The sequence below is a fragment of the Amblyomma mixtum genome, chromosome 2 (assembly GCF_055824585.1).
Source record: "Amblyomma mixtum isolate Tamu chromosome 2, ASM5582458v1, whole genome shotgun sequence".
NCBI classification, from domain to species: domain Eukaryota; kingdom Metazoa; phylum Arthropoda; class Arachnida; order Ixodida; family Ixodidae; genus Amblyomma; species Amblyomma mixtum.
In genome coordinates this window covers 86,131,736-86,158,073 of record NC_143013.1, presented here as the reverse complement: position 1 = coordinate 86,158,073, position 26,338 = coordinate 86,131,736, and the positions used below count along the sequence as shown (strand labels likewise).

At 47.6% G+C, this 26,338-nt stretch overlaps 1 protein-coding gene across 1 annotated transcript in view; it reads right to left on the bottom strand.

Annotated features, from left to right (window-relative positions):
* Positions 1-11,628: 11,628 nt before the first annotated feature.
* LOC149360004 (SEC14-like protein 3) overlaps positions 11,629-26,338 on the bottom strand; it is a 54,550-nt gene continuing 39,840 nt past the window's right edge. The window contains exons 8-13 of the mRNA XM_089569178.1: positions 25,466-25,544; positions 22,530-22,610; positions 20,472-20,558; positions 16,188-16,294; positions 13,247-13,535; positions 11,629-11,900 (exon numbers count right to left, since the gene is read on the bottom strand). Coding sequence (XP_089425304.1) covers positions 11,788-11,900; positions 13,247-13,535; positions 16,188-16,294; positions 20,472-20,558; positions 22,530-22,610; positions 25,466-25,544 — 756 coding nt within the window. The 3' untranslated portion in view covers positions 11,629-11,787. The remainder of the gene's footprint in view (positions 11,901-13,246; positions 13,536-16,187; positions 16,295-20,471; positions 20,559-22,529; positions 22,611-25,465; positions 25,545-26,338) is intronic.

Genomic DNA, 26,338 nt, shown 5'->3' with positions numbered 1-26,338 from the left:
TGTAGTCTGCTCCTTTCGCCCATTCTTTAGCGAATGTAAGCAGCTTCTTAGACCGAGACGTCATATTTTCACAGATGTACCGCTTCTCGTCAGGTCCATTCAAAGCTTTCCTTTTAGCCATGAAAGCATTCTTAAGTTCTTGGCGAGCACAGCGCATTATAATCCCTGGTGTGTTTCCTGGTTTTGCTGGCAGTCTGTGGAGTGCTACCACGTCCTCTCTAGTTAGAACATTTAGGTTTAGTTCTTTCGCCAGGTCATTTACTTTCTCAAAAAGATCTTCGCCCTTCGTTTCAGCAACACCGTGGATCTCGATGTTCAGGCTTCTGCTTCGCCACTCAAGTGCATCTATGTCTGTCTCAAGCTGCACTAGCTGCTTAGTGGCTCCGGATTTCTCAATGCTCTCGACTTTGCGTCTAATATCTTTGAGTTCTTTTTCTTGGCGGTCCTGACGTTGCTGTATGGCATCAAAGCGATCTGAGAGTAATTGGATAGACTCTTCTATGCCGTTCACCTTGGTCGGTAATTCAAGCAGCGTGTTTAATTTCCGGTCCATCTCTACAAGTTTAGCCACCACTTCACTATCAGATGTCTTCGTATGTGGACTCCCGGTGTTTCCTGTTTTACAAACTTCACACTTCCAAGACTTCTTAGCAAACTTTTTGGACTTAAACTGCTGCTCAGTGACGCCAGAGCACGTTCCTACATGAAATAAAAATTCACATTCTCCACAGGTCAATGCAAAACCATCATCACTCACTGCACACCGACAGATGTTACACCGCTCCATCATAAGCAAACGACAATGGTAGACAAGAATATTGCCTCGGCCTAGGGCGCCCTCAAACGTGCGTATCGCGTTTACATTGTCAGCAACCCATCACACTGGCAGCAAACGGCGGAGCGCCTATAAACAGTGCAAGCGGCACTGAACAACAATTACTAACCTGGGACAGTACAGAAAGAAGGATTCAGCAGGCTGCGTGTGATCCGCTCCGCCGCTGCTGCCAAAGTGAGAGGAGCCGCCCCCGCCGTTGCCGTAGCGTAGCTTGCAGATAGCAGCAGCGCTTGCGCTGAGTCGTTGTAGCGATGTGGCCAGCAGCGATGTGGCGCGTGTTTCAAAACGTTGGCTCCGCCAGGCCGTAGAAGAGTGCCGGGTACAGAAACTTCTGCAGCACCTCGGGAGGCTCACAGTTCAGCTGCGTATTCCGGGAGAGCGCGATAACCTGGGACAGTACAGAAAGAAGGATTCAGCAGGCTGCGTGTGATCCGCTCCGCCGCTGCTGCCAAAGTGAGAGGAGCCGCCCCCGCCGTTGCCGTAGCGTAGCTTGCAGATAGCAGCAGCGCTTGCGCTGAGTCGTTGTAGCGATGTGGCCAGCAGCGATGTGGCGCGTGTTTCAAAACGTTGGCTCCGCCAGGCCGTAGAAGAGTGCCGGGTACAGAAACTTCTGCAGCACCTCGGGAGGCTCACAGTTCAGCTGCGTATTCCGGGAGAGCGCGATAACCTGGGACAGTACAGAAAGAAGGATTCAGCAGGCTGCGTGTGATCCGCTCCGCCGCTGCTGCCAAAGTGTGGAGGCCGCGCGGCGTGTTAGGCGCGTGGCAATATTGTTAGTAATGTGGTCGTAAATTGTACATTTGGTGGCAAATAGCAATCTCAGAGGGAATATTTCCACTTATATGATAATGCAGTGTGGGAAAGGCTTTAGCCTAAGATGGGAAAATATTCCCTGTGTATTTTGTACCCATCGCACAATCTAGACACTCTTCAGTGTAGCCATGTTGCCAGCGCGAGTAACAGTCAGTCACAAAATCTGTTGATAACAACGTCGCCCTTGCTGTCTGAACAAAAGGTCAAGCATAGAGGATTCGACGATGCATTCATCGTTGCTTTCATCACGGTTTAGCACAAGTAGGATTGTAATTTCCGCGGAGCTTACGACGACAGCTTGATATGGCAGAAGGTTTCAGGATTTCAACCTCTCCCAGTGATTCCGAGAGTACCCCGCCGCGGTGGCTCAGTGGTTACGGCGCTCGGCTGCTGACCCGAAAGACGCGGGTTCGATCCCGGCCGCGGCTGATGAATTTCGATGAAGGGGAAATTCTAGAGGCCCGTGTACTGTGCGATGTCCGTGCACGTTAAAGAACCCCAGGTGGTCGAAATTTCTGGAGCCCTTCACTACGGCGTCCCTCATAGCCTGAGTTGCTTTGGGACGTTAAACCCCAATAAACCAAACCAAACCATTCCGAGAGTATGTTCGATATTGCCATGGGGTGCTGCTTAGGAATTTGGTTTGGTTTGGTTTATGGGGTTTAACGTGCCAAAGCGACTAAGGCTATGAGAGACGCCGTAGTGGAGGGTTCCGGAAATTTCGACCACCTGGGGTTCTTTAACGTGCACTGACATCGCACAGTACACGAGCCTCTAGAATTTCTCCTCCAAAGAAATTCAACCGCCGCGGCCGGGATCGAACCCGCGTCTTTCGGGTCAGCAGCCGAGCACCATAACCGCTGAGCCACCGCGGCGGCTTGCTTAGGAATTAGAGCTCTAATTCCGTGCGAAGCCATCGTTGATGATGAACTGCGCAAGACAACATCTATTTTAGTTAACAATTTTTTTTTCGTTATCGTAGTTGACCAGGCTTGCTTTGTGCAACATATTAAAAGCGCTTATTTGGTCTTCATGCGAAGCGTTTTTGTGCACCCAAAATTCATTAAAGTAAAGTGCTTTAATCTGCCAGATTTGGTGCATTGCTCAGCCGTAATTTAGTATGGTTTAAGTAGAGGTAAGCGTTAACCTTTCCAGATAAACTTTGTTTAGAGCATTTTACCCTGGTGAAAATAAAGGCAGAAATTATAACTAGTCCAGAGCAGGTGGATATGCGCCCGCTTGCGAACTACGGCGTAAGTTGCGGACGTCCTCACTAAAAAAACTCAAAGGACGATTATGCATGACTAGCATAAGCAAAGTGCCGCCTCTAATCGTGCGTGCCAGAGTTGCAGGCTTATAGAGTATCGGCACCAGCGCATTATACTAAGCTGAAAAAAATTCACCGTTTAACATATGGAGCCCGCTGTCTGTTGTCCGCTATTCAGCCTAAAATTGCCACACCCGGTCCGTTCAGTGCGAAATGCGTTTAGGTCGTCTAAATATATTGAACGTTTCGCGACTGCGCGCTACTACATGGCGGTGCACTGCGCAGCAGTACCTTTGTGCGAAGCAGCATCTCTCAACACTGAGACAAAAAAGAACATCCCGCTTGACGGGAAGCGAATATGTTGCTCTGGAGCGAATATGCTGCTAACAAGCCTGGAAGCTTAATGATCATGTGGTTTGCAGAGCTAGCGTTCTGTTTTGCCTATAGCCTCGGCGCTATAGTGGGTTGGTGCAGAAGCTTGGCCGGCTGCCACTGCACACTACAACGTGATTTGAAGCCTTCGTTACGGCCGAACAGGGCCAATTTAGTTCCCAATGAAGATGACAGCGCAGAACGCAGGAACCAAGTAGTATGTTTTGATCCCTTACGTCGTTCAGCCCCGCTGCAAAAATATGCTGCATTAAATAACCTCAATGCGAGTATGTTATATGGTTACTTCCATATCACGTCATGCTGTAAAATGCAGAGAAAGTGCCTACGCGAACTCCAGACAAGCGCTCCGTCGTTTTGCAGGTGCCCTTCGCCCGAGCCAGAAAACACCGAAGCTGAAAGCGACGGTGGAATCGCCGGAAAGAGTATGTATTCGGACGTCGCGCGTTATTCTACGGGTTGTACTTCTTCAGCACTCTTCTTCCTCACGCATTCGGTACATTAGAACAGTCGCTGCGCACTTCTGCTTTTCGCTACTTGGGGAAAACGGAACAGTACGCACTCATCTGTGCACCACGACAGAGCGAATGTAAATGATGGAGTGAAGGCTGGTTCATACAGAGGAATAATTGAGCTGGCTGGCTATCAGTGCAATACAAAGACGGTAATGCCACCCCCTCCCCCCCCGCCCACCCCTCTTATTCGAATTTTCAACTTGAGTTTTTCTGGTGTTCCAACGCAAGCTTGTGGCTGGTGGTTTGCACTAATAAATCGCCTAAATTATGATTATGAGGTGATGAGAATAGCCCTGGAGGTACGTTGCACTATACACAAGGAGCTTTCCAAACCAGTTGCCTGCCGTCCATTTTATAGGATCTGGTGCTCTCTATAGCCTCCAAGGGCCAGGGTGGCCCTTGGAGGCTATAGAGAGCACCAAAGGGGTGGCTGTCCACACCAATGAGTGCAGCAGCTTGAAGGTGGCTGGAAGGTGGCTTGCTGTCAGTCCCAGGGTGTTGGTCCTGTGCAGCAGCAGAGTGGTCTGCTCCAAAACTTGGCACCTCTGCACCAGGTGCCTCTGCACCAGGTAGCACCAGGTGGCACCTCTGCACCAGGTAGAACCAAAACTTGGTACCTCTGAACCATGGTGGTGGAAGCAGACAGATGGCAGCCGACATGCAGCAGCAACAGGCAATTAGCATGACGGGTTTGATGGGCCCGGATGGTTGACAGAGTGTGATCCTCAATCAGCCATTGGCTGCTGGAGCTGCTTTTATTCGAGGAGACCCCAATGGACCGGCATTCATGCAGCCAAACTCTATGCAGAATCACGTGGAGCTTTCAGTCAGGTTGGAGCAGCAAAGCAAACATGCAGCCCCCTCCCTCAAACTGTGTACTTTGTCTCGTAAGTTATCTTGAAGCACTGTGGAAGCTAAAGACCTCCTCAGGAAGTCAGGAGAGCGCAAAAAAAAAAAAAAAGTGTTCCTCCGTACAGTCTTTGTCAAAAGTAACCAGGCTGCATGTTTTTCTTCTGTCATATATTAAAGGCATTATGCCAGCCTTCAAGCTCTAAATCTCTGTATGGTTAGAAGAGCCCCTGTTCTCACCTTCAAAGAACGTTTTGATTTTCAGGGAAGCCGTGAGGGCTCTGTTATACGAATGAGAAGCAAACCATGGATGGAGCCTGGTTACTTTTCATAAAGACTGTACCTTGTCGTTTCCTTGTCTTCTGCTCGCGGCCTATGCATATACGGTTAGAAAAATAAAATAGACGCTGCCTATGTAAACGCGTAGATGCAGCGATGGCGCAGAGGTAGAGCATGCGTCTTGCGTGCAAGAGGGCCGGGGTTCGAATCGTGGGGCCCAGCGGTTCTTCACTGGGTTAAAGAAAAATCTCTGCGTGTCGATGGAATTGCATAGTCAGGCCTGGGGTACCAGAAAAACTAGCCACTTTATCCGCAAATGCATTATGACTTTGAGCACACCAGAAGCTTGGAAGGCCGCTGACATCATCTTAGTTCATATTGAAGGAGATGTCAAGGACTTTAAAAATTATAGACCAATCAGCTTACTGTACGCTGCCTATAAGGTATTTATTAAGGTAATCGCTACTAGAGCCAGGGCAGCATTAGACCTTAATATACCAAATTATCGCGTAGGTTTTTCGTAAATGTTACTCGACAATAAACCATATTCACACAATCAATAAGGCGATAGAGAAATGCGCAGAGTATAACCAACCCCTATATATAGCCTTTATGTATTACTAGAAAGCATTCGACTTCGTTGAAGCTTCAGCAGTCATGCAGGCACTGCGGAACCCGGCTGTTCAAGAGCCTTGCGTGAAAATACTACAAGATATCTATAGCGGGTGCACAGCTACTATAGTCCTCGACAGTGTTAGCAATATAATTCCATTAAGAAGGGGTGCCAGACAGACACGATCTTGCCAATGCTTGTCACCGCTTGTCACAGGAGGTATTCCGGGGCCTGGATTGGGGACAATTGGGGATAAGAGTTCATGAAGAATACCTAAGTAATCTCCGATTCGCTGATGACATTGCCTTGGTTAGTCACTCATGAGACGCGAAACATGATCAATGAGTCAGACAGGCACAGCAGTACTGGGGGTCCAAAACCAAAGTAATGTTCAACACTCTCCGAAGGAAACAGCAGTTTACAGTTGGTAGCGAAGTGCTGGAGATGATAAGAGAATACGCCGACTTAGGATAGGTAGTGACCGCACATCCGAATCACGAGAGCGAAATAACTAGATTAAGATTAGGGTGCAGCGCATTTGGCAGCTTCTCTGAGATTATGAATGGCAGTTTACCAACATCCGTCAAGAGAAAAATATATAACAGCGGTATCTTACCGTATACTCACCTATATGGCGGAAACGTGCAGAGAATTGTTCAGCATCCTCTGATTTGCTTATGATGTAGTCCGCGTATGCAGATCATGAGAGAGGACTCGTAGTGAGAGCAATAGCTGACAGAGCTTCATTCAGCGTTCAGAGAGCAATTTCTGGAAGAGACCCATCCACCCATGGAACCAACTGTGGACCAGTTTTTGGGACCAAAGCCTGGTGACTAGCGAAAAGATTTAAGTCGGAAGGAGACGGATCGCAGGTGGATGCATGCTGAGCAGCGTGAGTTACAGAATAAGCACGAATTGTCGGCGTCTTCGCTTAAAATAATTTGTACATTATGTCGCCAGTACGTGTAATTCTTAAATCTAATAACGTCAATCTTTAAAGATCTCGAACATAAAAGATCTTGAGGGCACTTGATAAAATAATGTCATGCGTGTTAGCCTCCGTATATTAAGAGTCTAATAAAAGCTGGGATTCTGCCAACTATCCAAGTTCTACTACAGTATTGTAAAAAAAACAGCAAACTGCAGGCTTGGAGGTCAAATCGCAGTCCTCGTTCCTTGTTGCACAAAATATTTCGACGCCCGTATTTGATCACTTTCGCAGCACAGCCCTCGCGCCTAAAATTTGCATTTTTCTCTCAATGTCGCATGCATGACTTCTTTCGGTTGCTTGTTACTATAGGATAATTTTATCGTTGAATCGAAGCGACTTCCTCTTTTTTTTTTTCGTCAAGTAAAATTGTTTCGTTGAAACTTAGTTTTCGCCTCTGCGTCTTTGCTTAAAAGCGATAACGAAACCCTCATATTTGACACTGCGAACGCAGTGCATTGCAGCGGGCAGTCTCGCGATGAACAAAAGAGGCCGAACGTTCGTGAATGGCGGCAACAAATAAAAGTTCAGGTGTTGCGCGACACCAGCGACGCCTGATTCACAAGACTGCGCCGTTGAACTAAGGCGAGGTAGAACAGTGTGCATTTGTCGCGGTTGCGGCAAACGCTATATAGTGAGCGTAACTATATCGTATGACATGTCGTCTCGCGAACGTACCCGTCAGGAAACTTTACCTCGTCCGTTCTTTTCTCTCCCTTGCAGGCATTTTGCCATCGGCCATAGGCAGCTATAAAGGCGACGGACGCCTCAGTGCCCATCACTCGCGGCTTCCTGTGCTCGAGGACGGCTTTCCAGAGCCGCCAGACCTTCGCATGACGCTACCAGTCGCCAGTGCATCCACTTCTCTACGCGTCACATCGGAAAAGACAGGAGACGCGAAGGCTAGCAGGATGCCTCCTGCGCTGACAGGCAGCTCTCCGAGCGTACAAGGATGTATCCGCATGCGAAACACTTGACATTTCTAGACTTAATTCTTTCCGCACAGCACTCAATAAATGCATGGTCAACCGAAACCCACAGTTGTTTGGTGATGTAAAGAAGCGTGAGATTCGTAATATTGTTCCACTTCGATGCATGTTACGCTGGACAAGTTGAAAAGTAAAAGCGCTTAGTGTGTAAGGAGCGAGTGGTTTCAGCGGGTCATCGACATCGCTGCCGCAGCGAGGGTGAGCATTTCGCGCGGCACGGCTGAGGCAGAGAGCCTTAATAAAGGAAATCTAGAGCACTTGAACCATTGTGTACCTTCTGAGTGTATTCGCAGCGCAGCTTTTCGACCAAATTACGTCACATCGCAGAGGCTCTTTTCCAGTTCTTCGGTTTTTGTAACCTGTACCGTTTTAAACTGGTCAGTGAACAACGTCGGAACCCGTTCACAGACTACCATGCAGAGACAGTGATGTTCGAGCGGAGTACATGCCACCGCATAACGCGTATACGCATTTCGGGTGCTGTACTCCGAAACAGTGTTGTAGGAAAAGAGATGTGTTAAAATGATCCACCTAACAAGGTCATGTCTGGAAACATTCACTGCCATAAGTGAATGGGATTACAAGAGAAGAGCTGTCTACATATGGGATGTTTTCAAAAAGAACGCAGTCAATTTATGTAGTGCCTTTGAGTGCGCGTGGGGCAAGACGCAGCAGCAGGTGGCAGCACAAGACATTTTAGGAGTCAACAGAAGGCTCTAGGAGCGAGGCGTGAGCCTTCTGGGTACGTCAATGGTGTGGTGCATATAATATTTGCACCATTTTAACAAGAAGCTCTGCAACGCGATTTTGTGGGCCAGATGCGACTTCATGGCCGCCTCTTAGGCCAGTATGTGGATGTCTCAAAAGTCCCACCAGCACCGGCAGTTCGCGATATGCTGGCTGCACGAGTAATCTTAACTGTGAAGCACTGTGCTCGAGCAACCTGGAGTGAAATGCTTTGGGTTTAGCCCGCATTAGTTTGTTTACTACACTGCGGCACACGCAGTACACCGGGCATTGCGAAATGCTAGGCCAGGCTACGTGTCCATTCATAGTTCCCGGGAGATCCTTAGTGGCATTAAATCGTGTTTACTCAAAGGTTTGCTGGCATTGTTTGAAAGTGCATATTTAGCGAAATAGAATTCGGTAGGGCGAACTCAAATAGCATGTGTTTGTTAATTGAATGTGCTGGCAAAAAGTTCATTAACAAGGCAGATTAATGACACGTACTCTCTTAAACCAGAGAATGCGAATCTTAAATTATTTTCTTTTAATGTTGTGCTGATGAACGAGGAAACCAATATCACAATAAACTTAAATTGGGGATTATTTTAGAGAAGGCACAAAAAAAGGTCTTCATTTCTTCTATGTCCTCTGAAATAATCTTCATGCGTATGAAATATTTAATCATCTTATGCCCTTCGCTAGACAATATAAAACGAAGTGACACCCCCTTCCTTTCCTGGGCTTCAAAGGCTGCTGTCCTGTTAGGAATGTATACAAGTAAATAAATGTGGAAGTTTGTGCTTAGTTCGCAATTATAACTGCAACAAAAAAAGATTCCTGTGTGCGGCTGATGCCGTTACTATGACTATGGAAGGAATGGGTGAGCACTATTTAAGTGATTCGACAAACTCGGCTGCACTGGCCGTCCCACTGCATCTTTTGTTTGTTTTCCGACCTCACTTACGGAAGAATAAGCAACTGCGCAGTCTTCCCGAGCTGCAGACAGAGCTGTAAGGAGTATCGATGTTCCAGTGAAGCGTGTATTGCGTATTAGTTCTCCTCGTACCTTATATTGGCATCAATTAGTGCTTGCTTCATTTTTTGTTCAGGCCCCGCACTTGAGCCATGAAGGGCTCATTTACATGTCACTGCATGCAGCGCGAAGGCTAATGGCGTAACGCCCGGAAAATGTGCAGGAGTCCTAGAAGGAAGTAGCCGCACACCCGCTTGGCACCGCGCCACGGTCGCCGGCGCACCTCCGTGAAAGTCCTTCGGCGGAAGCATTCGTGTCTGACGACTTCGGCTGACTTGCACTACAGGTTCGCTATCAAAACAACGTGTCGTCGCCCTACCGACCGGTTATTTTTTTACCTCTAACCCACGGACACGCGTTTTTCTCTTTCTTTCTTTCCTTCTTTCTTTCCTTCTTTCTTTCCTTCTTCCTTTCCTTCCTCCTTTCCTTCCTCCGTTCCTTCCTTCGTTCCTTCCTCCTTTCCTTCCTTCGTTCCTTCCTCCTTTCCTTCCTTCGTTCGTTCTGTCGTTCGTTCTTTCTTCCTTTCGTTCTTTCTTTCGTTCTTTCTTTCGTTCCTTCTTTCGTTCCTTCTTTCGTTATTTATTTCTTTCGTTATTTCTTCCTTTCGTTCGTTCTTTCTTTCGTTCGTCCTTTCGTTCTTTCTTTCTTTCGTTCGTTCCTTCTTTCTTTCGTTCCTTCTTTCGTTCTTTTGTTCCTTCTCTCTTTCCCTCTTTCTTTCTTTCCTTCTTTCTTCTCTCTCTCTCTCAGTCTCTCTGTTTGCAATTGTTTCCTTTTTTGTATCCAACTGCGAAACCTCCGCTGCGAGCACCACATGTCATGCAATAAAGCCACTTTCTACGCACATGTTCTTCGAGGGCACAGCATCGAACATCACAATACCATTGAAAGTGGCGGCCCGTCGCCTATGTCAGTTTGCAATCTTTTGCTATGAGGATCAGAAAGCCCGACGTCATGAAGCCGCTATCTATGCACGTACCTTTCACGGCCAGAACATCAAACATCAGAACATAGTTGACATCGCCGATTCCTCGCCACTGTCAGCTTACCATTATTTGCTGCGCAGGTAATGCAACCTACTGTGAAGAAGCCAGTATCATCGCGCATTTCCTTCAAGCGCAGACCATAAAATATTACAACAGCGGTGACAGGCCGCGGTGGCTCAGCGGTTATGGTGCTCGGCTGCTGACCCAAAAGACGCGGGTTCGATCCCGGCTGCGGCGGCTAGAATTTCTATGGAGGAGAAATTCTAGAGGCCCGTGTACTGTGATGTCAGCGCACGTTAAAGAACCCCAAGTGGTCGAAATTTCCGGAGCCCTCCACTATAGCCTGAGTCGCGTTGGGACGTTAAGCCCCATAAAACCAAAACCCAAAGCAGAACAGCGGTGACAGTGGCGAGGTGCACTTGCCACTTGTGCTGTGAGAATCGCACTACGTTCTGTGAAGATGCCGTAGATGTGCACATTCTTTTCATGCACAAAACGACAAGCAGAATATTCTTGATAGTGGCGGCTCCTCGCGCCTGCCGGCTCGTCACTTTGTGCTGTGAAGATCACGCAGCACTATACCTTGAGCTTCGCGCATGATAGTCTTAGTTGTCTGTGTGCCATAAAACCCAACACACCACACAGACATCACACAACACGCCCTGAACAAGCTATAGGACATGCAGATTCCTTCCAAGGGCAGAACATCAAACATTATAACATTGTTGACAGTGGTGGCCCCTTGCCACTGTAAACCTGCTGTTTTTGGCTGTAAAGATTGTAAAAGGTTTTGTGAAAAGGCTGGCAGCTACGCACATTTTTTTTTTTTCATGGGCAGATCATCAAACATCAGAACATCGTTCACAGTGCTTAATTCTCGCCACTGTCAACTGCCACTTTGTGGTGTGAAGATAACACGGCAGACGGTGAAGAAGCCGCTCGTTATGCACATTCCTTTCAGGGGCACACCATGAAACATTAGAACGTTATTGATAGTGGTGATTTTCGCCACTGTAAACTTGCTATTTTTTGCTGTGAAGATCTCCCAACATGCTGTAAAAAAACTGTTAGGTATGCACACTCTTTTTCATGGGGCGGAACATCATACAGGAAAGCTCCGCTCGCAGTGGAGATCCTTGGACACTCACAATTTGTCAGCCTGTGGTGTGAAGATTGCACAGCATTCTAGAAACCAGTGACCTAAAGTGTATAAGGTTTCAGAAGGCACAGCAGCAAACACCGGAGAATCTTGGCTTTAATTCGTCTGAAGAGTCCGTTGCGCCCAAAAATTTGGATGCCTGAAAATCAGTCGGTGCTCCCTTTTGAGAAACGTCGCTGCACTCAATCAGGAACGAACACTTGTACCCTTTATTGTTACGCGCAGACACTATTGAAACAAAATAAACTAAAAAGTGAAATTACATTAAACGAGTCTACAAAACACTTCAGAGGCCGATACGGCCGAAGATTTCTGTACAGTGCCTCACTTCGGGCCAGGGGCCTGACATCAGCACCTGATGGTCTCTATGCTGCTGACGATGGTTTCGTGGTGCACGCGTATCACGTAGGAGAGCTGTTTCCCATTAAACCAGCTGAACCTGTTGTCGAACGTGAAGGTGTCTGAAATGAAACAATGGTAGCGATGTAATGGCCATTTCATCTACAGATGCGTCGATAGCTGGGCATATTTACAGAAAGGGGAGACAGAAAGGCCAGTTCAAGCAGGTAACAATTACTGGTTAATAATTGCTGTCAAAAAGTAAGAAGAGGTACTGCTGTCCACATAGTTTTCAGAACATCGGAGCCAAGAAACAAAAAACGCATTACCTCGCTTCTTCAAGGTGCGGCCTAACATGCAATGAAAAGCATCCTTTCAGCTCATGGCTTCCTTTTCAGATTGCCAATAAATTGCCTTTTTCATGGTTTCCGTGGTCATAAAATTTTTATGAAGTGAATGTATCACGAAAGCGTGCAATTTGGCATTTTATTCAAATAGCGTCACTGATAAGTGCGTTCAAGTTCATGATCCTATGATTCGCGCTCTCCTCGCCTGATAACAAGTATGTTTGAAATGTTTTTATGTTCCCCGGTCCAAAGTCGGATCTCGCAGCAAACGGGTGTTTTACATTTCAGCTGCAGTGAATTCCCGGCCGTGGCGGCCGCGTTTAGATGGAGACGAAATACAAAAAGCTCCCATGTCCTGTACGATGTCAGTGCATGTTAAAGAATCCAGGTGGTCGAAATTAATCCGGACCGCTCCACTACGGCGTCCCCCAAACCAAAGCCCATGAGTCGCTCCGGAACTTTAAACCCCGCAATTTACAGAAACGTTAAACCCCGCAATTTACAAACTCGCTTTAAGCCCACCCGCCGCGGTGGCTCAGTGGTAAGGCGCTCGTCTACCGAGCCGGAGTACCCGGGTTCGAACCCGACCGCGGCGGCCGCGTTTCGATGGAGGCGAAACGCAAGAGGCGCCCGTGTGCTGTGCGATGTCAGTGCACGTTGAAGATCCCCAGGTGGTCGAAACGATTCCGGAGACCTCCACTACGGCACCTCTTTCTCTCTTTCTTCTTTCACTCATACTTTCCTCCCTTCTCTTACGGCGCGGTTCAAGTTTCCACCGAGATATGTGAAACAGATACTGCGCCATTTCCTTTCTTCAGAAACCAATTTACCAATTTATTTAAGCCCCGAAATACCACACCAGTACATTTCGAAGTCACCCTGTCTCACACACGAGCTGGCTCGTTCCACCAGCTTGCTTGCCATTGGATACCAAGAAGCCCTGATTAAGCACTGGAGAGTTATACTGGATTCTTAACGTCATAACTCATAACGTAGTGTTGATGAACTATGCTTCCTCGCTCTCTTGCCCGCTGTCTACCCTTCAGCACCCGAACCATTTTGCCGTCCCGGAAGCCGTTGAGGGAATGAACAATAACAAAAGCAGGGACTCGAACACTCACATGTGCCGGGCTCCTCGCAGTGCATCTGTCCGCACTCGGGGTCCTTGTCGCAGGCGACCCTCCTCGGCGCCAGTAGCTGTACGCGGTCGTCTCCCCTGCTTCGCCACAGGGCGAAGGCCACGTCCCGAGCCTGGAACTGCCAGTGGAGCTTGGCGCCCGCCGCCTCGACTTCTACCGGAACCTCGAGGCAACGACCTCGTTCCAGGAAGCAGCTGATGGCGTCGGGGTCGGTGGCCAGCGCTCCGCCGCCGCGGCTAACTGCAGCCGGAAGCTCTCCCGCGGGACCGATCTGCAATGCCGAAATCGAGGGCTCCTTTGTTAAGCGACCTCTCTGAAAGACAGGCGCACAGGTTTTTAGAAACATACGGTAGCAATGTGTCCTTGAGCATGCGTGCTTTTATTTCACTGCTTCCACAGCTGGTGCTTTTGTTTCTTTGAGCGCAAATTCTAAAGACACAACTTAGACCCGGAGAGAGATAGCGTGAGAGCACACGAAGATCTCCAGCGTGACATGGTGGTGGTGAAAACTTTTAATTGATGAAATAGAGTTTGGGAGCCACAGAGTGGCCCCGCTACACGGTCGGCGTCCCTAGTTCGGGACACCGCATGACAAGGCCCTGTCTCTCGCCCGTTTCACCAGAGCCCTTTGGGACTCAAGCGAGGAGCAGTTGAGGGCAGTCTCCCATGCCTCTCTGGAAGGGGTAGGGGAAGGGGGGAGGTGGGGATTTTGAGTACATGCCCACACCATGTGGAAGATATCACAGGTCTCCCCACAGTGCGGGCATCGCCCATCCGTGTTAGGATCGTAATGTTTTATGATTTCAGGACAGAGTAGAGTACCTGTCTGCAGGCGCCTTAAAGTTCGCTCCTCCGTCTTACTCAGCCCCTTTGCAGGGGCCGGGAAAAGGCGGTGGTTGTCGCTATAATGCGTTATTATTTCCCTGAATCGCAGCAGCGGCTGGTTAGTCTCCGAGCCAGAAGAGCTGGGATGAGGAGCCCGGTGAATAAGCGCTCGGGCAGCCGCGTCAGCGTCCTCATTACCTCGTAAGCCCTGGTGGCCAGGAGCCCAAATGATTCTTTTCGGTGTTTTATCAGTGGCAGTCCGTCTTAGAATGCAAGCAGCTAAGGGGTAGATCACCCCTGCCAAGTAATGATCACATGCTTTTCGGGAGTCCGTAATGATGATTCTCGAATTGGCATGGGGCGGCAGCAAGCGCTATCGCTACTTCCTCGGCTCGCATTGAATTCGGGGCTCGAAAGGAGAGTACATCAACGTGCATTTCCCGGTGAACGACTGCGGCCGTGTAAAATCCGGTGGGCGATGGCCCTGCTACGTCTACATAATATACACCGGGTCGGGAGCCGTGCTGTCTTTCAAGAGCCCGAGCCCGCGCTTGTCTGTTTTCGTGCATGTCGGTGTCCATGTTACAGGGGAGCGGGGAGACCCAGAGCATATGGCGCCACAGTACTGGGATACGCTCCGCCTCCTCTGGAGTACAGTCGTGTTGGATGTGTAAGCGGTTTAGCAGGCGACGCCCAGGGGCCGTCTGCATGAGCCGCGTGTATGGTTCACGAGGTGGGCCTCCCGGAGCTCCTGGTAGGAGTTTAGCACCCTCAATGCCTTGAGTTTGGCATTAGAGGTAGCCACCGGGAGATCCAGAGCTCGCTTAGTTGCCTTGCGAATGATGACGTCTATTCGCGCCTCGTCTTGCTTAGTAGTGCGGAGATAAGGCACGGCGTAGAGGATCCGGCTAGTCACGAAGGCATAGACTAGCCGAAGCGCGTCCCTGCCCCGCAGACCGCCCCGCTTGTTGGAAACGCGGCGGATCATGCGCCCTACCTGTTCGCCTACTCTCTTGAGTTTCACAATAGTGGAGTCCGGTCTGAGTCTGTCGTGAATGAAAAGGCCCAGAATACGGAGCTCCTCCACCTCTCTAATAGGACCTCCTGGCAGAGAGATGTGAATTGCTGTCCTATCCTTTGGGTTCGCTCTGACATGCAGAAGCTCTGGTTTCGCTGTAGCACATTGGAGCCCACAGTCAATAGTATACGCATCGAGTATGGAAGCGGCCTGCTGAAGGCGGGCCTCCATGTCCCCAAGGCTCCCCTCAGTGGTCCAAATTGTAATGTCATCTGCATATAACGCGTGTTGAATGCCTTCCACTCGGGCCAGTTGGCTTGGGAGGCGCATCATAGCTATGTTGAACAGGAGCGGTCATCGCCAAGGTTCAAAAACTCCACAAACATGTAGAGCGAGATCGGATGAGAAAACAAGAACATATCCAACATGGCATAGTGGGATTTCAAAAGTACCATGACTAGGACCCATAAGTGTGATGTACAATACACGCGTCGATTCCGTGCAGTTTCCTTATGCTTCAACTGTTGCATTTGGAGAATTTCGTGATGCTTACAGCTTACAGGTTGGAAATACCATTCTTCACGTTCAGCGCTCAGTCTGTCTCTTCAAGCCTTGATCGCACACCCACAGCAGGGCACCTCACATCGCCTTACATACACATGTTCAGGCTTATTCATAAGTGTGTCTATTTACGTTTTATTTTTCAATTGACACTTCTCAATTTAGTATTTAAAAAAATGTTAAAATGATTCATGGAAGCCAGAACAGAAAACGCCCTTTCAAGTTTTCTTTCAGGTAACATACGCTTGTATTCTGTATGACAATGGATATGTAAGACAAAGACAATCTAATTAACTTTTCTCATTTGTCGCTGAAAGCAGCAGCTTCTTATGTTGGAAGCTATTTCTTGGTGGTCCGGGCGATTTTCTACATATTTCTGGTATCCGCAACTGCGCGTCCGTGACGGCACTCATATTCTGCTCGCAGTAGAACGCAATTACTCTAAGAAAACTTCAGCAGTGAGCAGCGCTGTTGTAATTCAGTGCGCAAGCCAAGCTCCTGACAGATGGGTGCACATACCACGTGCGTACAGCGGGCTCCACCCACTGGGTCCACGATCGTGCCTCCCCAGTGCGCCGGCAACTGTCTGGGATCCACGTACTCCAGGAGAACCGGTAGCCATCCCTCTGGAAGAGGAAAGGGGGAGCACTTTGTCTGAGACTTTCATGTACGAAAAGTCTGTCCGGCTGCCCAGAAACAATTGCCGGCTGTCTAGCCATTGCTAAATTTGTCAAAAATAGTGAACAAATCGACATTAAAGTTTAAGCGCAGGCGCACAACCAGACGAGGACAGAAGAGCAAGGTTCCGGGCTAGTTGGTAGTGCATTTAAAGGACGAAACAGCGCGACGAACACGGACACACGAAGAAACGACAAACACACAAGCGCTGACTCACAACTGAAAGTTCATTCTGGTGGAAAGACCCTTAAATAGAAAACATGAGGGGGTGGGTAACAGGGCTGCTGCAGCGATAACCGGCAATCAGTGTGGTCGCGTCACAGGATGACACAAAAACACAACAGGGAACAAAAGAAAGTTATAAGCGATAAAAAGACGGTGTAAAGGGCCGCGTAACGGTGGTCAGGTAGGTAACATTAACAAAAACTAAGAAAAAGTACCCAAAAGGGCGGGGAAAGGTAAAGACTATGAAGGACACAGATGAAAATTATACAGGTGAAAACATAAAAATATAGACGAGTACGGTGAAGACAGGTGACACAGGTGACAAGTTGCGCGCTTAAACTTTCCTGACATATCATACCAACACGCCTATACTGCAACGTTAGTGAACAACAAAATCGCGGGAGCGAAAGTCACGGATGGAGGTTTAGCACTGTACATAGCTACTCCTCGGCTATTTTTACAACCTTGGCTGCCATCTGGTGAGTGCGGTCAGAGTCGCATCGTGTCCCTCCTCTTGGAGAGCTCTAAAACGTCAGCAGTAAACGGGGTGGTTACAGTTTAAGGCGGGGATCAAAAAGCGTTAAGCAGATTGACGTGCACTTCAACACGTGGTACAGCACTTCTAAGCGCCTCTTGGCACTTGTAACAGTGCGAGCAACACAAAAAACTTATTTGAGCGAAGAGGGCTGGAACTTTTGTTTGCTTGGGAAATTTGATAATTTCCTACTTATTCGACGTCGGCCAGCCCACAACAAAGAATTCGAAATGCCGCGCAAAATATTTCAATGATATGTTTCCGAGCTCGAATGACCATGTCCTGGACGTTTGAAAAGAATTGGTGACTCAGGTCACACGCAGGTTCCCGTTATTATAGCACCTCCACTGTACTTAACTATTCCACTATATTCCGCATTTGGTGGTATATTTTCTTCCCACAAATAAATGGTTCAGGCAGTGTTCGTGATTTCTGAGGTCCTGTCGCTTCCCTACACTACTGTATGTTTTTAAGCAGTAGGCGTTAGTAGCAGGCATCATGCCTCGTTAGTCCTGAAAGTGCTGTGAACAAGAACGGGCGCGCCGTCCCAGTGTTTAGCTACTTCAACAAGGAATACAACGGACTGACTGTAGACCATCGCCGTGCATCGTTAAAACAATGCAGCGTTTTAGAGACAATAGTGTCGAGGAATCAGGCGCCGAACTGACAAGATATTTACGTGCAAAAATAGTTGCCGATTAGTAGCCGGCCAAGTGCTGATCAAGCACTTCGGCCAACCGATGACCAATCGTTTTTTTTTGTTCGAGCTGTTTGCGTGAGTTGTGTTCGCGATTAGCTGTTTGTTGTACTTACGGCACCAGGTTTTAGTGCAACATAGCTGTTGCTACAGACGGCCTGTGATCAGCACAACCTTGAGTTCTCGTAACCAGCTATGGGCGATTAAAAAAAAAAGAGCGAAGTATTTTTGTTGCTAATTTGACCGCTCCGAAGCAGTGCCTCGTTCATGCTTCACAATGCGCCTAATTAATTCTGCACACCTTCCTCTCCGATTCGGAGTCTTGCCGAAAACTCCCTCATCTGAATATACCTCCGTGAGTACTCTCCTGTTCTGCAAAACGCCCACGTGAAAAATGAGTAGTAGATTAATAGAACTGAATTCGGAAGATAAAAAAATGGCAGTGGCTTATCTCGGCTATGCCAAGATATATGTAGCGACAGCACGCATGCAATACAGCTGGCGAAGCGAGCAGAGGCGAGCGCAACAACGAGGCAAGCGGTGTGACGTCGTACCAAACGGTGGCGGCAGCTCCGCGGCGAGGCGCGCGGTGTGACGTCATGCCAGGTGGCGCGGCGAGCGCGCGGCGTCCGCCAGCTGCGGCGGTTGCTAGGCAACGGCTCAAGGTCGGTCTCTGTGCCTCCTCGGAGCACCGCCACAGCGAAATCTCAAGTTCGTGGCCAAAGTAGCTTTCGTTACAAAAAAAGAAAAAAAAACCACCGGAGTGACCAGATGACCACGCTCAGGTTACAGCATCGGTATGTGATTACGTCGGTATGTGCGTGCCTGTGCGCGTGCGGCCGTTCTCGTATGTGTGCGTGAGTCGCATCACCGTCATCTTTCGAACCCTACTTTCCCTCGCTTTCGCACAGCGCTGACTTTCAAAAAACAAAGAAAGCTGGGCTAGTCGCAGACTGTTCATGGAGGTGCGTGTCTTGTGAGTTCTTTTTATGTCATCGTAAAGTTCGCGCCCACAAAAGCTGCATGAAATACATTTTAATTTACGCAGTTCCATCCGAAAATGCGCCTTCAAAAAAATGTAGTCTGCCAGCGGACAGGGGTAAACACGCCGCGTAGAAACAGGGGGATACCTCGCCTTTATTCTGGAACAGTGTTTCCGCTTACTTGTTGGCATTACAGCGGCAGCAGTAATGGAACGTTCCCTGGGCTTCGCGTCGTTGTACACTCTAAACAGAAAGGAATAAAAAGGGAATAAGCTGTCCTCTGGCTAAGTCCCTTTAGTGCGCTAGAGGACGGTTTACACCCTTTTTATTCCTGTATAGGCGTATTAGTGTTTACAGTGTCGTAGTGCGTAACCTGAGGGTGGTTGCAACGGGAACCGCTCGGAGGGCGGATGGTGGTAGGGATTCCCCTAAACACTGGACCGACACCGTTTTTCACGTGAAGTTTTTGATCAATTCGCATTCGCCCTAACATCTGCTAGGCATCCTGGTTTGCTCGGTTGGTACAGAGCGACTGCCCCAGACAGGCAGTGGTCTCGGATTCGAACCCTGGGCCAGGAGAATTTCCTTCATCTGAGGTGTTTCTATGGAAGATGTACAGCTTTTCTTTGTAGCCGTGAGGCTGCGCTTGGGTGGATTCTAAGGAGTAATTACTTTCTTATTACAAATCTACTCCACCTTGGAGAATTCCCCTGAACATTAGACAAATTGCCATGTTTCCTTGCCATCATTTGCATGAAGCATTCTCCAGCAGGGCTGCATTGCGTTTGGAGTTACCTCTACGATGTTGAATGTTTTCGCAGTGTACAAACAGAAGCAGACACGCCTAGCGGAGACGCGTCAGTGCTCTACATATACATGACAACGTACCCAGCTAAATTATTGCAAGAAATAAAAAGAAAAGTGGTAAACATCTTCTCTGCGCAACCTACAGTTCCTGGAGTGTTTGTGAAAAAAAAAATGATAAGAAATCGAGCATTGTTTACGCTGCATAAAAATGAGCGTTAATATCGAATTATTTTTGCTGGAATAAATAGGCCAGAAATAAAAGCCGGAATAACACCTGTTTTTTTTTTTACTAACCCGATTTATGCCTGGATGTGAGCTCAAAAAATAGCGCCTGATCTTACATCCCGAGTTCCGCAAAAAACAAACAAAAATTAAACTCCTAACCAACTCTTTCGATTTTGCATGAGATCGCGTTTGAAGTCACTTAGCACTTCGCAACTCCACAAACACCATTACGCTACGCACACATCTGTCTCGGCGCCCCCCCCCTTTTTTTAGATACGCTCCTTCGCTGCTTCCCTGGCCCCATAGCCACGTCATGCACCCTGTCACATGACACAACACGCCAATCGTAGAGTAGTGGAAACTTTCCACACGGTCTGACTGCTGCACAGCTGGCATAGCGCCAACTTCTCGACTCTCCGGGTCTGATGTCAAACATCGCTCTCATTGGTTGACTGTGGTGTGACGTCACGACCTCTGCCGACCAATCCTGAAATAGTGTGACAACGCGCTCGGCTTTTCTTCCAAACGTCCGCTCGGGCACTACCGCGTTAATTAAACCAGAAAGTCAAGGTCTCTACACCACACTATGTACAGATCATTCAACACGAGGTCGTCCGGGTGAGTCTCCTACGGATGCAACGAATAATGCTCACCTCGCGAGAAGATCTGGACCTTCCGCGCTGTCCTCTCACTGAGGAAAGGTTTGATGAGCTTCCAGAACACAGGGAAGAAACTGGGCGCTGAAACAGAAAAGCGAACTTCATGAGAGGATGAATGTGGCGTTTCACAAATGTCGCCTTAGCCCGGGATGCTGCACTTGCTAGCCTACGTTCAACGGACTGCATGCTTATTCTGACGTTTCGGATTAAGGTGATGTCCTTGCAAGCGCCTCTTTCCTTCGCCATGCAGGCAACAAAGTATGCGATAGTGCGTGAAGTTAAGGCATCAGTGTGCAACGATGTAAACTGTAGCCTGTTGGTTTTTCTGTTATTCTACCGATTTCAGGAGGCGCTCTAATATAATCTCAAATCTCGGTGCATCTGTCTGGAGCAGTGCCTTGTCCCCTATCTGAAGACTAAATAAGCCCTCGGATGCACAAAAATAGACATTGTCTATAGCCCAAACTATACAGAACAAAATTCGCACTTGTCAATACAGCCGAACGCTCAAATATCGAACTCTAAGAGGATCGTGAAGTAGTTCAATATATCGATAATTCGATGTATAAAAATGGCAATAGATAAGCTTATCTGCAACCTAGAAGCATAAATACTACGCACCCACGCACTCACCGGCTTTTTGCAGCGACGTGCCGTCCGCCGGCATGCTGGCAGCATATTTCTCGCTAGATGTTGTTAGGCCTAACCTGCTTTGCGTCAAAGTCAGGACAGCTCTTTGGAACTAGCCACTTCCTGTTAACAGTACACTATAAATAGAATAATAGCGCATTAAAATTAAGATACGCTGATTGCCTTTTAACGCCTCCGGTCACGAAGCATGGGCGAGAGCCACAGCTAGGCTGTAGTTAGGTCGGCTACACCGCATGACAGTAACGTTAAAAGAGGGCCAGTTTGTTCTTTGTGTTGGTTGCAGAGTGCTACAATACAACAGTGCTGACAATTATAGTTTAGGTTTATTGGGGCTTAACGTCCCGAAGCAACTCAGGCTATGAGGGACGCCGTAGTGAAGGGCTCCGGAAATTTCGACCACCAGGGGTTCTTCAACGTACACTGACATTGCACTGCACACGGGCCTCTGGAATTTCGCCTTCATCGAAATTCAGCCGCCGCGGCCGGGATTGAACCCGCGTCTTTCGGGTCAGCAGCCGAGCTCAGTAACCACTGAGCCACCGCGGCGGGGCAGTACTGACAATGACACGGGCAAAGAAATAGACAAGTAAAAACAAAGCGCGCTCTGTTTTTTTCATCCGTGTCATCGTCAGTAGTGTTGTGCAGCAGCACGCTCTAACCAAGACGCATGGCAGTGCTGATATGAAAAATGAGTACGAGAGATCGGAGGTTACCCTCAGGCACACTTCATGTTCACCTCGTCACACGGTTTCAAAGCGGCAACGCTGCCAGCAAGTGCTCATGGCCGGACAGCCGACCCGTCCCAGCGAGCGAAATGTTGTCGAAGAGCGTCGTTAGGCGAAGTGCCACTTGCAGAGGCGTGGCGCGTAGTTCGATATATATCGAACGACTTTTGGAATTGGAAGTTGGTATACTACGCGACATTTACCAGACTTGTACACAGGATTTTCGAGGGGATATTCTTTGTGCCAGAAATGGCGTTTTATAGCTTTTTTTTCTTCATCCACCTAATGGTCAAAAGTAGTGACAAGCAGCAGAGAACCAAGCGAACTGGCGCGAAGGGAAGCCGTTTATGCCGAACACAGTAATAGGCATCCATAGGACGTGAGCAATAAAAAAAACAAGCATGCGGACAAAAACGGAACATAAGAAAAACATGTTTCACCAAAACGGAAGCAGCTCATAGTTACGCTTCACAGAATTGTTCATTGCTGAATTTGAGAGGCAATAAAGAATCGTTTCATTAGCAAGGACCATTAGGTTTGATACTGAAGGCAAAAAAAAAATCACTGAGGTCAATATTTGTCAAGAGAAATGTCTGTGCGACAAAATAATTTAATGTGTTTCCCTTGTATTTCTTGTTTTGTTCGTGTGTGAGCAGTGCTTAATTTACCAACTTACTGTTCACGAGGAGAGCTAGCTTCAGCGTCTCCGGATAGTAGTTCTCGTACAGGCCGACCAAGGCTCTAATGTAGTCCACGACTGCAAAAGGTGAAACAGGGAATACAGTTAGAGCACGCCATCACCGGCAGTATTGAACACAGTCCTGCTGCAGTGAACAAATGCAGCACACCTCACGAGCGTGGTATGGTATGTGGGGTTTAACGCTCACGATGTACACATAGGCTATAAGAACTGTCGTTATTATATATTATATAATTCATTGTTTTATTCCAATCTAATATACTTCATTTGGTACGGGGCACGACAGCGTTCTCAAACATAAAAAAATTGAAAAATCTGCAAAAAAAAGTTCTTCGCATTACTGCCTACGTAGCTTACAATGCCCACACGTCTCCCCTTTTTTCCTCATTAAGAATAACACCTGTCAATGAACTTTACAACACGTTATTAATTCGTCGTTATAAAACCCACCGAAAAAACAAGAGCCCATTTTTCGACATTCTATCTCGCTTAACCCCTAAAGACAAACCGCACACTACGCGAGCTAATGATGATTGGTGCATACCTCGCTTCCGCACTAATTATGGTTGCCAAATGGTTCGAGTTCTGGTTCCCCAAATGCTTAATAGTATATATAACTCCTGTGGTGCTTAAATGACCGTCGTAATGAATTTGAATGGATGCATTTGCTGTTTTTTTGTTGTTGTTGTTCTGTCCATTAATAAGCCTGTATAGTGGTCCTATGGAATTATTAACCTTTTCTGCACGCAGATACCACTTGATGTTTTTTTACTGTTTATTTGTAACTCACCCTACTGATGTAACCACCTCTGTCCTGTACAAGGGGGCACATTCCCCGTCAAGCCTCTTTTTGGCTTTTTATATGTGCCCACCCAACATCACGATGATAAAAAATAAAGCATGATTTGATTAGTGGAGTGCCCCGGATTAGTTTCGAATATCCGGGGTTCTGAGCGGCATCGAACAACGCAGGGGGCGATTTAGCATTTCGCCTCAATTTAAAGGTGGAAACCGCGGCCGGGATTCGATCCCACGGCGTTAGGCTCATAAGCCGCACGCCATAGACACTAAGTCATCGTGGCGGATCACACCTTACAAGCCACCAAGAGCGCAAGACACACCAGTATCACAGCCATTCTCTTCAATGCGGCATCACTGGAGAGCGCTTTTTGTCTGTGACGGTGTTTTCAAATCGCGCCGTATATTTGTTTAACGATTAAATCGTGTGACTGCTTTTTTTAGCGCTGAAAGAAGCGTCCCGGTTGAAAAGCTTTCCTGAACGTTTTTTTTTTTTTTTGCGCAAACTCTGCACAGAAGCAATCTAGACAACTCACAAGACCTTTCCCGGGCATAGATTGCGTCGAGGGTGTGGTATACACGTCAGAGGAGGCCCACAATAGATGACGTTGATAATGTACAGCTGAACAGCGAATTTTTGCTCGTTCCAAGTTGCGGCAGGTGTATTCGTTCCAAGTACTCCCTAAAGTTTGGTTCTGAGACGCTCGAAAACAGAGCTGAATATTTGAGGCTCAATTGTTATTTGCTCCGTTTTTACGGAAGCAGGTCCTTCCTTGGGCGAAAAGTTTTTGACCATGCTCCACTCCGGCTTCAGTAATAAAACATGCAGGGCACACAGAAAGTTTAAGCAACTGCTGCACCATGTACGAAAACAATTTTTGCACTTCAAGGAAGAAGTGGTGAGTTCAATTGCAGGCGAATGCAAAGCAGCACCACCGTAGGATCCGGATTGGATGTTTAAAAAACACGGAACTTAGGACCTTTTCGCCCAGAAGCGTAGTTTTTGAAAGTCCAAAACGTTTTTTTTTTTTCGCTTTGCAAAGGCTACGTTATGGCTGCGCTTGCCTATTCCAAATTATAAGCATATATTGCTGCTTGTATAGGGCTAACTTTTCATTCTTTGTTAATACATGTTAAATATATACTGTGCACAGCACTAGCTGTGATTTAAAGGGGCCCAGAAACACAATCTTAGTTGACTGTTTTGCCTGTTGATCGCATACAGTGAGTTACAATGGGGCTATTAGCGTCGGTAATACCGCGTATATTCCGTTTTTTAATATTTTAATGTCCTCCGAAAAACAAACTCATGGCTCTGACGGTGTCCCCACACAGTGGCGGGTTTCAGCAGCGGATATGACATCACCTGGCGCGAGCTTGATGATTGAACAAACAGTAAATATGCTGCAAATTGTGTGAATAAATAGAGACACATTTTGTCACCTGTCTGCGTTTTATATTAGATCAACAAAAACAACTTGTTTGTCTTAGATAAAAGGCCTGCAAAGCAAGTAAAATAAAAATACGCCACCAGGGGCTCTGGTATGGAAACGACGCTGCCAGTCTCACCAAGAACGAGTTACAGAGGGCAGGCAACCATGGAGTGCAAACTTCCGAGACGTGCTCTGGCAGGCTGTTTTGATTGGTTGCGCCAGGTGCCGTCATTGGGAGAGCGAAATAGGAGTGGGAAGCCCCGCCAAAATCGAGTTGAGGGCAGCGTTTTGTTTGCTTGTATTTTGAAATTTCTTCATTGAATAACTCCCGTTCCTGAGCATCGATTCCTGTAATTCTTTTTAAGTCAGCATCTGTGTGACATAGAGAATCCACCTGAAGTATAGCCGGTATCCCCCTAAGCAGTGTTTGGCAGCCCCTTTAACATGGTCTACGTCAGAAAGACACGGTGAAGAGTTACTGGCTGCCCTTGTACTTCAGTGACATGCAAGGGTATTTCTAATTTGCGCTGTAAACTTACGCCACATCGGGAAGCACTGCAGATAGGTATTGGAGGCCGTTCTCTCAGATTAAAGCGCCAATAACAACAACGCTTTAAAGATGTGAGCTCTCTTCATGACACCTAGCATGCATAGACCGGCCAGCAACAGAAGTCAACTCGCCTTGCCACGAGTAGACTTGCTTCAGGCTGAAGTTCTCCCAGTCAAAGAGCATCACGGACGTGTCCAAGTGCTTCCCCAGCTGCACGCAGAAAATGAAGGGTTAGAGAGAAAGAGGAGAAAATTGTTCGGCTGGGTTGCCTTGGGTATGGTGCGGAAACAACTTGAACGGTACTCTGAATTTACAATATGCAACGCCAAACATATCAAAGCTCTGTGGTAATCAAATCCAGCACCAAGTAGACCGATATTCCCGAGTTTTTTCCAAATCATCTTGATGTTGAAAGGACATCATTGTCTATGAGAGTCTCTTGAAGAATGTTCCAGCCACAGCAGGTATTCGGGAAATTCGAAGTTTGCATTTGCATTAGCTTAGCGTTTAATCGGGAACGTAAACTCGGTAAAATAATAAACAGCTGCTACGTGATTCATTCTACATTATGCAGCTTAAACATTAAGATGTCAAAAATATTCTTATACTCACTAATTTTCCATGACATTCATTCAGGTAACTAAATTTTACAGGAAGACGTGAAGGCCTGCTTCCACTTTGCACGAGGCAACCGTATGAAACTTTTCTTCATCATATGTCATGCAAGTAAACACACACACACCTGTTTTTAAGTTACTAAATAATTCGCAAAGGGTGTCGCTCGGAAAAATACCGTATTTCTGTGGCGAAACCTACGTTTCGACCCATGTTTAGCCAAACCAAATGCGAAGTTATCGCCATCCGGCATTCCCATGGGGTATGAGTGATCGCAGTGCCAGCATTTCCTCTAGGAAACTGCACGAAACTATTTTGTCATGCTTTTCGTTACCTGCCTCAAGCCCCAGGCTAGCCTATATACTCCCGTTAAGAAATAACTAATAAGT